The sequence below is a fragment of the Trematomus bernacchii genome, unplaced genomic scaffold (assembly GCF_902827165.1).
Source record: "Trematomus bernacchii unplaced genomic scaffold, fTreBer1.1, whole genome shotgun sequence".
In the NCBI taxonomy this organism is placed as follows: domain Eukaryota; kingdom Metazoa; phylum Chordata; class Actinopteri; order Perciformes; family Nototheniidae; genus Trematomus; species Trematomus bernacchii.
Genome location: NW_022987714.1, coordinates 11,997,182 through 12,012,588, shown reverse-complemented (window position 1 = coordinate 12,012,588; position 15,407 = coordinate 11,997,182). Strand labels below are relative to the sequence as shown.

Here is a 15,407-nt window from a genome sequence, read left to right as displayed (position 1 = left end):
GAGTCACTATCTGCCGACATGCACCCAGGTGAGAATACTGTAAATGGAAGGTACTTCCTGTTCAGCTTTCTCACTTTGACAGATGTCCCCGTTCTTTAGGTGGTTACCAGACAGACTTCACTTTTAAGTGCATGTCTGGCATAACTCAAAGTGAAACACTTCTTATCAGGAGACTCAAAACAAGGAACCAAAACGAGACGTTCCTTTTTTGAAAGGGGCTCTTTGTGCTCTGTGTGCCTCTACCTTCACATGTTTACATGCTTAAATGTTCAAAAGGGTCTTTATTTACTCAAACTTACCCTCTGTCTGAAACCAGAGCCCAGTCTGCTCTGATTGGTCAACCGCTTAGAGGCCATTAACATGCAGAAAAACCTTGATATAACAGGAAATGAAAACCCCCCCAAAATATAAGGGCCCTTTAAGGTAGCATCACAATGAGTGGTTTGAGTTACCATGATAACACATTGGTATATTATAACAAACAAGAACCCCATATCATATTTAATCTTGATCATTTTTCTTTGAAGGTACACTTTAAGACTGTAAAGTGCGTCGATTCTCAAACCTTTTGTGGAGGGTGAGGGATGAGAGCATACAAATCTGGATATATATTGAGATATTACAGACGGGAAATCTTGTGCTCTTGTCTTTTTATTTGAATACTGAAGGGGGGAGAGTCCGGGGGGGGGGAGACTCAGGTGAGCACCTGCATTGAGCGGGGGGAGTCGCTGTCACACTGAAGAACCCAGGTTTGATGTTAGTTTGAAAAAAGCTCCTCAGAAAAAAATACGATCTACCTACTGCGCTTCTTAGTTGACAGTCAGGGTACACATTTGTGCTACTTTTAACAGATCATGCTTGTCATACTCTATAAATTACTTTAAATAATAAAATTAATTACAGCATTAAAAAACACATTTACATTTCTCGCTGTATCTGTGATTGTTCCTCGTTCGCATCTTTATAGAAAAACGTGATGATCCCGGTCCGTCTCTCACATCCTCAGTTTTGGGCCATATTAATTACACATGATTGCAGGGGGCCATTTTAATTCAAACAGCACTGTCGAGGCCTTAGGGATGGGCGAAGTATGACAATACATAATGTGAGACCGTAGAACTGATGAAATAGTTTCTTACAAAGTAGCTAAACATTTTAAAGGTGATTTGCATTTACAAATACATTACCTATTTGTACATTTTTCCAGGAATAATGCTACTCAAGCTGTAAATACAGTTGTGTGTTAGACTTTCACTGTAGAGGCATAAAGACTGACAGAATGACATCATCAGGGTAATCTTGAGTTAAGCTTTGGACTTTTTATACCTGACAAAGCATTGGTAGCAATCAGGTAAGGCCTAATGGAAGTCTATTGGGTTGCATCATGGGAAATGTAGGACTAGTTTATACTAGGGGGTATCTCTGCTTCAATCTGTCTTGCAGTCCTCCAACATTACTCGAGCTGCGGTACAAAAATTGCTTTATGTTGCAAACCAATGAGCAGGACTGACTTATTGTACGGGTAGTCAATTTGATCTATAAAAAAAATGTAGATACATTATCCCAATACGTATTGCCATTACGATATAAAACTGTAGGAATTCGTTTTTTTACTATGTTAGGCTGCCCATATATTTAAGACTGGTTACTCCTTTAGCTTAATAGAAAACACACAACATGCAACCAGAGTTTTGGTTAAAAGTGAATCATTTTCACTGAGGGATGAGAAAGGGAGCTGGGACCATCATTATCCAAGCACAAGACCATTTTCCCAGTTTTGGATCCATCTTCTCAAGCAAAGAAAAAGTGGAAAACTGTAAATACTTTGTTATACTTAGACATTTTCTATGTTATCAAAACAACATTTGGGATTGATTTATGTACAGAAAAAAACATTTATACTGTACAGGTACAGAGTTGAGTCACAGCACCGTCTGGAACGTCCTTTAGCTTTGATTCACTTCCTGTACAGCGCTGTGGAAACCCACTGTGGTGGCTCAAGAGGAGCTGACTCGGATTGAAAGTCTTTGAAGACTGAGTTTGAGCTGTCTTTTATAGTGCCTGTTGGAGAAAAGTCACTCAATCCTGACAGCTCTAGTGTTGACTGCACCAGAAACATCCTTTAGTAATCCAGCACGGTTCTAGCAGTGAGTCAGAAGTGTGAACAAATACAGGAAATAACGGGAGCATATCCAGCACTGATTTATCTCGTTGTCTTTAGAGGACAGCATAGAGAGAGTTCGTTTGTGCTTGCAGTGCACATCCTGTCTTTCTGTAGCATCTCCACAGCAGTTAGCTTGTAGTAAACACACTTCTATGAGCTATCAGTACTGGCTTCCTGTGTGTTGTTGTTGTCCGTCACGTTGGCGCTGCCCCCGTCGGTCTGAGGGCACTCCGGCACCTCCCCCCTCACCGCCACTCGGATGACTTTCAGCCAGCGCTGCTTGAGCTCCTCGGTTTCAGCGACAAAGCTGTGGATGGACTTGGACTGGGTGAGGCGGAAGACGGCGGGGGGGTCTGTGGCCCGGGCGTTGTCGTCCACATTGTAGCCCAGCAGGGGGATGGTGCACTGGGCCTTCACGTCCTGAGGAGGGAGGAGGAGGAGAGTGATGCATGAATGGATGGATTTCAAATTGAAATGGATAATGAAATGTATGCTTCATGTTGTTGGTGTGTTACCTGCGGAGCTCCGTAGAGATAGAGCACCAGTGACTCCTTCTCGGGGATGACGCACCACACTTTCTGCCAAGCTTTGGTCTTCTCACAGTACTGTAGGAAGCCACACATGATGCTGCTGCCTGTGAACTGAGCCGCCTCGATCTGCAAATTAGAAGAAAAAAAGGAGTTAAAAACGCAACATCTTTAAATCTATATTAATTATTTACAAAATCCTTATGATCCCAGCATTATACTGTTTTTCATCAATATATTATAGGTACACAAAACATGTCTCTGAAGTGTTTGGCTGAAATACCAAACAGATCATTGCAGCATCCCATAATCCCCTCTGTTTCAGCCCTGTTTCAAAAGTGCTGATTCTCTGTCTGTTACTTTAGATGAAAATAAGGAGCCACTCCCCACGCCCCTCTGAGAGAGATTTGGTTAAAAATAACACAATGTAAAAAAATAACATTTCGCTGTGTCCTTGGACAAGACACTTCACCCCAAATTGTTCCTGTGGGGATTGTCCACAGTATTGAATGTATTTAAGTCGCTTTGGATAAAAGCGTCTAAAAAGTGACATGTAATGTAATGTAATAAAAGACAAAGGATTTTCCTTTAATGTATTTATGTATCATTATATGGTCTTCACCTCCAGGATGCCCTTCTTCTTGCCCTCTGCGACCCCTTCTCCGGACAGGATGCGGTAGCAGTCCCTGCAGACTTTGTGCGTCTTGTTGTTGTCATATTCAAGATCCCACTTATTGTCGGAACATTTCCAGCACACCACCTGCAAGAAAGAAGAAGAACTTAATGTCAGAATACACCAAGCTCTAACAAAAATGATACCTAGTCTTTCAAATAAAGTACCTTCAAAAAGTATTGAAGTGTTTTTGGGGCATGGTAGCAGAAAGAAATGACAGCTTTTAAGAGCCCTTTGACTGTGTGACTTTAACATGGGGGAACATTTCATCGTCCTGTGAAAGCCCACGTATTGACTCTAATCAACAAAATGTATCTTTTTATTTATTTATTGGCTTATTCCAACATAAAACAGTTAAGGGTGGAAATACAGAGTGCAAGTGCAGACGCTGTAAAAATGGAAAAAATACCTAGGGGAAAAAAAGAATACAGAAGACCCCTTAAACCAGTCACAAAGTGTATTTGTTGGAACTGTAGATATGACATTTTGCACCAAAATCCATACGTTTATGATAAAAGGCAGGGTGTTATTGCAAAAATGTGGAAGTGCTGAAAATGGACTTTCAACCCACATATGAACTCTGGTTGAGATATCTTTTAGAAGTAGAAGAGGTGTTGTGTCTAATCTAAAGCACCTTGCTGTGTTTGATTCTATTTTGAACTATGTTTCCTAGGTTTCTACTATGCTATAAAAAATAATAAATACAAATAAGTTAGTGGGTCTTTCATTCAAATTGGACTATAGTCATCAACATTTGAGTTATTTGGTCAAAAGTAATCCAGGTAGGAAAAGGAGTGTGCTGTTTCACCTGTTTGTGAACTCCCCTTACAGATGCTCTCATCCACCTCCAGTACAATCTGCATAATGCATAACAGCATCAGGATTACTCACGTATCCGCAGGCTCTGCAGTGGTGCCTCCTCCGCGTCAGAGCGTTGAAAGGCTCTTGACACTTCATACACATTGTCACTTCATTGTCGCGGATCCAGCGAGGGGCGCGCTTCCCCAGCTCTGCGTTCTACATCAGGAAATAAAAGCATACTGAGTGACAGCGCAGAAAGGTGTGGACGGGTTTTTCTGTGTGAACAGCTTTGATGTGACACTGACCGACACTTCCTCCTCGTCTTTCAGTGCATTCTTGAATGACTCGTTTTTCTGCTGGAAGATCTCAATGGTCCTCTGGAAAGCCTGTGACAAGAACAGCAACATGTTACCTTCAAACACATGCAGTCAAACAAGAGAATAACATGATTCTGTGTATACTGTACGTACCTTAATCCAGCCTGCCTTGTCCTGCTCTGAGCTGAGGAGAAAAATAGCCACAATGAGTATTACAAATTATAAATGATATGTATACTAGCCAGAAGTCTCATTTTGTGTGTGTTGTTGTAATACTTATTTTGGCCACAAGAGACTTAAAGGTGGGGTAGGTAATTTTGGAGAAACCAGCTCGAGTGCGCTAAAATTTGAAAAAAAAAAAAAAAAAAAAAAGCCGGAGAAAAATCTGCCACTTCCTTACAGAGCCCCTCCTCCAACACACACGAACGCGCACATGACCAATGAGGGCACGAGATAAGTTTGTGCACAGATGGAAGGCTGACAGGCAGGTAGGCCATCCAGTCATTTTAGCCGGCCCGGCTAAAATAACTGGTTGTGCTTTTTACAGTATTACGGCTTCCACAGATTAATTTTTTTTATGGATTTTTTGTCAAAGCACTTAAGATATTCATTGCTATCGGGATGTTAAGAGCATTCCATGGAATATAACAAAAAGTGTCTCTCGAGCCGGTTTCTCAAACTTACCTACCCTACCTTTAAGTGCACTACTACATTAGGATCTATAAGGGACTCAAATCGTTCATGTTTCCAAGCTTAAAGACTGATCGAAAAATAATATAACTTGCTAACACACCATGTCAGTGTACCCTTGTGTTAAAAACAATTTGTTTTATGAGAAAAAGGACCCTTTTGTCTGTTTCAGATATAAAAACATTGAAATAAGGAATTTAATATTTATTATCCTGACAAAACAGTGTTGCACTTGTTCTGCAGGAGATACAACTTTTTGGATTGGACTTAAAAAACTGATGACCAGATTTTCCTATTTTCGTCTCAGGTTTTCCGTATAATCTGCATAAACACTTCGATAACCTCTTCTCCCGTTATGTATGTTTCTCCCTACAATGTACCTGGCCTGTAGCTCCAGCATCCTCTCCTTCCCGGACACCTGGAAGGTGTGAGGGTAGTCCTCGTTGTGTGTTTCCAGGACTTTCATGCCGTCGATGCCGATCCGCGTCCTCACCGTGTACTTAGTGCCTCCCAGACTGAATTTAGGCACGCAGTACAACAGCATGTCGTTGAACTGGCAGAAAAAGAAAACACAAACGTTTGGATCAGTGCATTGTTCATATCCAAAGGGGGCCGTCTTCAATACTGCAGGCAGCCTGAATTAAACAGATGGGAGACATTCATGCTGAAGCTAATAAGAAAAAACCCAAACGTAATCACATTATCTGGCAACCTCAGTGATTTAGAGTTTTCTCTATGTGCCCCTGATGCACTCTCACATGGAGGGGTTCCTGGCTCGAAATGATTCACTTGTTTCAATTGACAAAGTCTCGCCTCAGCATGTTCCCCTCATTAGATAAGGAGATGTATTTGTGCTTTCTCTCACCAGGAAGAGGTATCGCTCCATGGCCGAGGTGTTCCTGGCCGCCAGCTTCAAGATGTGGCCCTCTTTGATGAACTCGTTTGAGGGGTTTACAATGTCCTCCTCCTCACCCAGCATCTCGTATATCTCCATCAGTTTCTTCAGATTCTCCTACATTAGGATGGGGCGTTTATGTTCGAGTGATATTAATATGTCAACGAAATTGAGAAGTTGTTTAAAATGTCTGTACTTACAGATTTCCGTATAGCGCTGTTCGAGTGAGTGGCTGCTGTGGCGATTATTTCGATTGATTCTAAGGGAAAAAATAAACCGATTACATTAATATGGTGAATTCAAATGTGTTCCTTGAAGTGGGAATTTTGAGTATTTGGACTTACTCTCTGAATCCTGCCGGTCGGAGTCGTCCTGAGGCAGCTTCTTCAGATAGTCTTTTAGCAGCATCTCGTAGCGAGGGACTCTCTGCACGGGCTCCAACATGTGATGCTGAAGCGTCAGGCTGCCACACGCCTCCTGACTCTGTGCAGAAATAACCAAAAGAACGTGAGTTTGGACACTTATTTATTGTGATATTGTCAAAAACAATAATGTTTTTCACACGGGTAACACACTTTAGCATGAGTGTGTGTTTTTGTGTCTTCTGCTGGTAGTACCTGTATCTCCTGAATGATGCCCTTGAATTGAGGCGAGCGATCAGTCCAGGTTTTCAGCAGCTCCATGGCTTTCTCGAAATTCTTCACATACTCTGCGTACATCTTGAGGAAGGGTGTGAGTTTCAGCAGGATGTCTCCGATTCGAGGAGTGGCCGCCCTGCAGGGTGGGAATAAAGGGGGTACATTTGTTACAACCGCAATGAGGCAGTTTATTTAAATGTTCGTCATGAGTTTGATCTCATAATAAATAAAAATAAATTGCTCTTATTGTCATTTCACAGTACAGGTACTGTGTAACGAAATTGTTCCTCTGCATTTGACCCATCCTAGTGTTAGGAGCAGTGTGCTGCCGTGGACGGCGCCCGGCGAGCAGTGTAGGGAACGGTGCCTTGCTCAGGGACACCTCGGTAGCACTTGATCTTGCCGGGACTCAAACTGGTGACCTTCCAGTTGCCAAGCCAAGTCCCTATCGACTTCGCCACCACCACCATCCTCATCAATGACAGCTTATTATTGCAAAACAAAGTATCCTATTATTATTCAAGCATTCAAACATTAGTTTTCTGCTCATGGACAAACTTCATATCGAAATAATATGAATAGTCATCAAAGCCAAGTTCAAAGTAGTATAAAAGTTATAGTTTTATTGGTGTTATTTTCCTTTGATACAATATTTCATGTTTTAATTTTGAAAAAGTATGATAATAATTATTAATGTTTCCATGTATTTTATTTATTAATTTGTAGAATTCTGTTCTATTTTATTACTTATTCAAAGGTGTTATTCTTTATAAAAAAAAAAACATGGCAAAATCATCTTGAAAATGAAGCTTCACAATAAACGTTTATGTTTGAGACATTTTGAGTCAATATAAAAGGCGCTAAATGTACAACATCGACCCTGTTGTGTTTCTTGTGACTTAACGACAGGCTCACCATTCCCCCATGCGCTTCTCCAGATCTGGAAGCAGGAACTGGCTGTGGAAGGCGTGGATGGAGACGATGTTGGAGAAGATGTTCTTCACCACGTCCACAGGGAACGTTCCTTTGTTCGCCTCCTCCATCAGCTTAGCACAGAATACCTGTAGAGTGCATACAACATATAACAGGTAAGTGACAAATAATTGGAAAAGAGAAATCTAAAAACCTTTACTACAGCAGAAAAAGTAGTTCCTCACCTGGTCCAGCAGGTTCAGTCGCGCTACGTAGGCCTTCTCTGTGTGCAGGAGCTCGCTGGCGATCTTAAACAGCTTCTGTTCATTTGTCTCCTAAAAACAGAGGGAACATCAATGAGAATTTGAACATGTGTTTTAAATAACGTCTGCTAATGATGAGTTACTAAGTAGTGAAAGTGGGATTATTCTGTTGAGGTGTGTGAGCGTTTCAGTCTGATACTCCTCTTATGATGAGTCATTGATCTTGTAATCTTATAAGAAAAAAGGGTTGTATAAAATTGACCTGAGCTTACTGAGGGAAATGCAGAAGTGTCTGGAGCACACTCATTGTTTCAACTCAGTTTTCATTCTCACAACCTTTAATTTGCAAGTTCCTGTTTGGTTCAGGTCTCTCATCTCATAATGATGCTGAATCAGACAGTCATCAGAGGCTTTTTCTGCATTTTAATAACACAAATGTTCACTCCAAATCGTGCATTGCTTGTATTGATTCAGTGACACGCCTACTATTTGAGCCTTGTGTTAAATCCCATCTCACTGTTGCTGCGTACAGAAGCATGTAGCACTGGTGTGTGTGACCTTAACTTGCAGGGCTCGCAGAACAGGAAATGAAAATATGGAAGAAGGGAAATGGCACCAAATGGTACAAAGACAGAAACATGTCTGACAGAGTTGTGTGTGTGAGAGGCCAATTAGTTTGAGGAACATGTCAAATGTACTTAACTAAAACCTCACACATGCATACTGATGTGATGAAATGCCTGGACAGATTAGCAGCACAATGACCATGCAGCAGAATATTTCGCAATGTCTTTAACCACAACCGGAAGCAGTATCGTCCCCTTAGATTATCTGAGCTCAATCAGCCTCATATGTAACTTTAATCATGTGTCAATGCATCCATGTTGTTGCAAATACTTTCCTGAGATCCTTAATAAGTTATTCTTTCAAGTTAAGGCTCTTTTTATTTGTAGTTAAGACAAATGGATACATGCATGTGTTTTTATAGAGAAGCAGTGTGCATTAGCCCCCCTTCCCCCCCCCCCCCCCCCCCGCCCCTCGTGTTTCAGATGTCTCTTAGCTGGTAGCAGTTCCACCAACAAGTGAAACTGCATAACCTATATTTTTACTTTGCACATTGTACACATCTTCAAAGCCTTTTTGTGGCTCCACAAAACAGAGACATTTGCCTCACGTGACTTCACTTGAGGCAAATGTTCCTAGCTTTGACCAGCAACAAGAAGCATGCATGATATCTGCTGCATTCATTTAGATTTGTAATGGTTTACTGTGAATTGTAAGAACATTTTGCTGCTTATACTTCAGTGCTATCACTTAATTAGGATTAGTACATTTTTAAAGTAGAGTATTTGTATTTGTTTTACAGGTATTTCTGTATCATACTGAGTACTCTTTCCATCAACAAAAGGCAGAAGGCAACACATGAATGAATAACATGGTGGAAGTACAGAATCTATACTGTTTGCAAACTCCAAACATAAGTACAATTCGAAATCCAACATTTTTAATTTTATTTAGAGTTTTATTAAGTTTACATTTGTTCAAAGCTCCCTCTGATGTCTACACCACCAGTTAATATTTTAGTTGCTGAACATTTCACCATGTAGCGATTGGTGCTTCCTCTCCTATCACATGGAGACTGTTGTTTTTCTGAGAAGACATCGATTGACCCTAACTTAGGGTATTTATAATCAGTTGACATCCGAGCACACCAAAGGGCAGGGGAGGTGCTGAGGAATGAACTCAGCTGCTCTAGCGCTGGACATCTGTTCAGCCTATGCAGAAAATAACCACAAACACACACACACACACACACACACACACACACACACACACACACACACAAACACACACACACACACACACACACACAACACACCACACACACACAACACACACACACACACACACACCCACACACACACACACACACACACACACACACACACACACACACACAAAACACACACACACACACACACACACACACACACACACACACACACACACACACACACACACACACACACACACACAGCCACACACACACACACACACACAACACACACACACACACTACAAAGCACACACACACACACACACACACACACACACACACACACACACACAACACACCACCACTACACACACACACACACACACACACACACACACACATTTACTCTACCTCTACAATATCAGATTAACCCCTATTTTATTTCATAACATGTAATTGCCCTGAGAGCCCCATTAGATAAATAACTTCCTTGACATATTCAGCTCTCTCTAATCACTTTTCTTTCCACAAGTAACTTCCTTCTGCTCGTGCCCCCTTCTTCGTTCTTGTGCTCGGTTTCGGTCCCACTGTCCTTATTCTCATTTTCTGTCACAGTCCTGTCCTGTGTGTGGAGGTGAGAGCCCTCACTCTGTTCACTGCTTCCCCATGTCTCCGTTTACCAGCCCCGTGGTTTCTGTCCTCACACTGTCACTGTTCTCTTCCTGGCTGTCCTCCTTGTCCTTGTGCCTCTCCATCTGAGCTAGCACCCCGTTGGCTGCCGGTTTGTGTTCATCCTCAGGAGAGGCCGGTTTGGAGGAGTGGTTCCCCTGAAGCCCGTCCGTCTCCGTCTTCTTTGGGTAGGCGCGGTGAGCCGGGCTGCTGTTGGTCGACTTGCTGATCTGTTTGATCGGCAAGCCGTCTCTCTTGGTCTCTGTGCCGCTGCAGGAACAGAGAGGCAAAGGAGGAAGTCAGTCAAGAGCACGAGAAATAGTTCAAAACCTCTGAGGATAAAGAACTACAGGAGGGTTTTTAGTAGCGAGCCTGCACAGGGAGACATGTTGATAAGCAGAGAGCTTTTGCACTTGAGTGTGAGAGTTAAAAATAAAACATCCTTCTGTCTTACGAGGCTGCTGAGAGCTGGTGTAATGCAGAGGAAGTGTGTGTGTGTGTGTGTGTGTGTGTGTGCGCAGAGTAAAGATAGAATGGAGGTACAGTAATGAGGAGGAGAGCTACAACACGGCTCCCTGGAGGTGGATGCTGTCCTACTTCCAAGGAGAACTCACATTATATAATATACTGTAAGATCTCTTCTATGAACATGAATGAAATGGGAAAAACAGTTTGCTTGAGATAATTTGAAACACAGCACAGGAATGGAAGCTAGATTAAGACACACACACATGAATGCACAATGCCACCATTCATCTACTCTACATCCTGTACAGGCAGTCAGTCCAGCTGTTTCCCTGTAAATCACCCTCAAGACCTCCGAAGGCATCAACCCACAGTTCAGCAGCTTCTGTATCTGAGTTTCGCTTTGCCGAATCTCTTCTACAACTGGTCATAAATAAGATCAAGTACAAAAAAAATCCTTAAAGCCTCACTGTTTCTAGCAAAAAACAAGATAAATGGAATATAACCTTTACTGGTGCAAAAAAAAACAAGCAAGTGTTTTTTTTTAGCCTCTGTGACGATCGCTGTTGCGCTGAATGTCACTGTCCGGTAGAAACAGGAAGTATGTATAAATAGAGGAACAACAACAGGCTGGTGAACCGCTCTACGGATGAATCACTTTTGGTGCACCTGAGAGTAAGACAAAGTAAAACTATGAAAAGCAGCTAAGAAATACCGTTTAATACTGTTTCAGAAAAAAAGCACACTTTATTATGGCTGCGTGATATGGAAAACAATCAAACGTCATGATCTTTTTTTACCTTTGTATCAATATTGCAATGATTTTTGTAAGATTGACTTTCAATTTTTTTTTCAAAAATGAGATTTGTAATACACAATCATCAGTTCATCATGTTGATATAATGACCAAGTGATAGAACACCTTGGCGAGTTAAGAAAATGACATCATTTTCTCTTTAAAATCAAGAAAAGAGAAGAATAATGTGCATTATGATATCCAAAATCTAAGACAATAACTAGTCTCATATCATGTAATCCATATAATATCAATATGTTGCTCAGGTCTACACAAAACTTCTCCCTGCATTGTATTGTTGCACAAAAGCAGTTCTTCTTTGCATATAAATAGCACAGTAAGTGCTCGGGTACATGAGGAGAGTTTAAAACAGACTGAACAAGACAAGAATTAAGAGCAGCTTCCCTTGCCATGTGGCCGTCCTCTAAGGCAGCCGAGTGCCATGTGAACCAGATTAGTATATTAGTAGGCTAATTCTGTTCTCCAAAGCTTCGGGCCTTTCTCTTCTCTCTCTTCCCAGGGCCACCAGGGGGTAATCCCCACAGCCCCCGCAGAGTCGGAATAAAAAAAGATACACCCGATTGCACTGATTCACCTCACCTCAAAACTAGGGAAAAAAAGGATAGAAGGTGTGAAGAAATTCTGCGATTCGGCTTAGATTTAGTAATTTATTTTAGGGATCCAGGCCTGAAATGAGTCATTATGAGTCTGAGTGGGCATGCTACTGACTATTGTTAGGCTCTACTCCTGTAAGAGGAATTTGGACAGAGGGTCTTATTTTTGCTAACTGCTTTCAATTAGCATCTCCTGAATATACAAGTCTGTTGCTACAATCATAACCTGTAGCACTGCTTTACAAAATCCAACAAGCACCACCAACAGAACACTTTAATCCCCATAAAACCATACCATGAGTGGAGACCTCCTACCTTGTTCTCCTGGGCTTCATCTCCAGACACAACCTGTCCCACAACTGAATGAGCAGCGCTGTTTCCCCCCGCCTGTACAAATCTCCTTTCATCCCCTTTGCTTGGCTTGTGGACATCGGGCTAATCTCAGCTTGTTCTGTCTACTCGCTGCTATCAGTGAGTCAGGTTGAACACTTTAATCGAGGCACTTCTGCTTTTCATCCTTGAAATAACCGGCATTAGGAAATGTTAGGAAAGACAGAGTTTTCCGTCAGCTGGGATGACGACAGCCTGAATGAGGTTGATTTCGTCACACTGTCTAGTAAGTGACGTAGACGGAGTTATACCACAGGAAACCCTCCAAAAAAGAAATCCGAAGCCGGTCACACGCTTGGTGAAAGCATTGAAGAGGCACTTTCACTGAATATGACAGATCTGACAAATTAAGCAATTCCTGACACAAATCCTCCAATCCCATTTAATATTTTTAACGTTTTCAGTGAAAACCACAGACACAAACAGAGTCGTAGTAAGTAGTAAAGATTCCTTACTTGTTCTCCTCAAAGCGGCTGATGAGGTCTGACACCTTGGAGTGTTTTACAGCCCCTCTCCCTCCTCCTCCTCCCTCATCCATCCTCTGTTTTAGTGATGGTCTCTGTGCGCGGCCTAGTGGCGATGTGAGCTCCGTCACCGGGCTCTGGAGATGTGCTGGCTTTGGAGGCACTGCGGAGAAGAAAAAAGGAAAAGTTTGTAATTAGGTTCTATTTAAGATGCTGGTAGAAGATGCCTTTTAATTGACTCATAAGGAAACATGTATCTGCAATGCCCTTTAAGAACTGAAGGGGGCGATATAAGCTACCCCATCTTACACCACACACTGAGCTATATTACATGTAGTAAACAAGCGACCCAGCTCAGTGTAGAATAACAGAGCAGTTTTGCTTTTGTAATGTGTGAGGAATTTCCCTGCATGATTTACAGCAGCACAACCAATGAAGCTGCGTCTCCTGTGTGATCTGTGAAGAATGATTTACTGACATCGAATAAAAGAGGAACGAGGCTCAGGGTTCACTCATTCCAAGCTTACATAACTCTATTCCGGTTTCCACCATTTCCCTGAGCACATGTGGAGTCAGATACTGAAGGCATGGCTATACTTATGGACAATATCAAAGCAGGAGAAGGTCACAGGAGATGGAACCATCATTGTGTGGGTGTCAATACTTTCACATGTGAATCATAGATGGTTTGTGTCCTCTGACCCTCCCACTCTGTGGTTAAACTGCTGTGGGGAGTCGTGTGTACCTTGTGGTTTAGACGACAGCCGAGGCCTGAAGCTGGTGCTTCTTCCATTGACTCCTCTCCTGCTCCAGTCAGGTGTTCCCCCCCCCGCCCGACTCAGGCACGCCTGAACACTGGGTGAGTTGCTCTGTTTGCCCGCTGGGCTAGTGCCTAGAGCTGAAGGACACACAGAGAGAGGGAGAGTAAGCAACATTGACAGGACAGTATGGATGTGTAGGGAAAGTGATGGTGAATGACAAAGCACATGTCCCCTGTTGACCTCAACTCCAAACTGTAGTTGTGTCTTAAAGAAGATACCGCTCTGGGTATGTGTCTGTGGTGTTAAGCCTAAGTTCCAACCCAAAGGAAAAAGTGATCACACAAATAGATCTTTAGGACCAAGTTGGCTAATTGTAAAAACACCAATTTATTCTGGCCATGTCAAAAGAACATGCTGACAACGTCTTGTAGACTTCATCAGAGAACTCACTTTAACTACAAAACACTGTTCATGTTCAATAGTTATCACAATCATAAAGCTGCAATGATATTCAGCTAAAGAATAAAATAATCCACAAGAATTCTGATAATCTTGATTACTTTGAATGAATTGCAGAAATGCTTATTTCTAGCCCATCAAATATGGAGATGTCTTGCTTTTCTCTGTTATCTATCATAGTAATGGGAATATATCTTTGATATTGGACTGACAAAAGAAAGAAATTCAACCTTGGACACACTGGGATTTCTGGTGTTTCCTGACATTTGATAGACCAAACTAATAATTGATTATTCATAAAATAATCAGCAGATTCATCTCTAATGCAAAAAGATGTGTTAGTTGCAGTCTTACAGAATAGAATATCATCAGGCACCAATGATGGTATGGCAGATGACAGTATGGCACAACCGTATCCTTTCTTTATACCAGACTTTTGAAATGTAAAAATGTTCTTCTTTGTACCAATACCAATTGCAATACCAATAACTATATTTAGTTATTTAGAACATTCCAATTCATGCAATAGAGGAAATTCAACGTTATTTAGAATCTTTAAACCCATAGTACTGTGAGTGGGAATGTAGCTGTTTAGGAAATGTTGCAACCACTGGAGAACAAGTAGTTAAATGTGCGACACAGAGGCCAAGGCTTCCTTGTTTATTCTGTGCTTCAAGGCTGTACATAATAATCGAAACTTTCACAGCCTTGGTTGCCTTATTCAAACTCATAACAGCTAAGAAAACTCATTATAATTTAAGGCCTAAGGGTGGGCTGTGGTTTGAAAAAAACAAGCTAAGTGTGTCCATTACCCTGAGAGATCATTCCTTCAATATCTAATCCCCACTCATACACAGGGCATACTGTTTATATTCATTACTGTAAATATGTTTATGCTAAACAGCTGCGGGCTAAATATTAAAGAGTGTCAGAGAGTTGAGTTGATTATCGAGCTAATGATCCGGCTGATGATCAACTCCGGAGAGGCTTTATCGGAGCAGCTGGACGCAGATGGTACATCCTCAGTGTTTAGATAGAGCGGAGTGATTTAATGGAGCGACAGACACAGACTGGCAGTGTTTACAGTTTCCTAAATACACTCTCTCTGACCTCACGGCACACACACATGCAT

The 15,407-nt window shown here is 41.8% G+C and overlaps 1 protein-coding gene across 1 annotated transcript in view; it reads right to left on the bottom strand.

Annotated features, from left to right (window-relative positions):
* Window positions 1-631: 631 nt before the first annotated feature.
* Window positions 632-15,407, bottom strand: part of LOC117491303 (FYVE, RhoGEF and PH domain-containing protein 4-like) — a 48,817-nt gene continuing 34,041 nt past the window's right edge. Inside the window, 17 exon segments of the mRNA XM_034141210.1 lie at window positions 632-2,584; window positions 2,680-2,820; window positions 3,314-3,451; window positions 4,256-4,381; window positions 4,471-4,551; window positions 4,636-4,666; window positions 5,553-5,725; window positions 6,038-6,184; window positions 6,268-6,326; window positions 6,412-6,550; window positions 6,685-6,841; window positions 7,621-7,766; window positions 7,863-7,952; window positions 10,175-10,322; window positions 10,324-10,596; window positions 13,047-13,218; window positions 13,801-13,953. Coding sequence (XP_033997101.1) covers window positions 2,315-2,584; window positions 2,680-2,820; window positions 3,314-3,451; window positions 4,256-4,381; window positions 4,471-4,551; window positions 4,636-4,666; window positions 5,553-5,725; window positions 6,038-6,184; window positions 6,268-6,326; window positions 6,412-6,550; window positions 6,685-6,841; window positions 7,621-7,766; window positions 7,863-7,952; window positions 10,175-10,322; window positions 10,324-10,596; window positions 13,047-13,218; window positions 13,801-13,953 — 2,444 coding nt within the window. The 3' untranslated portion in view covers window positions 632-2,314.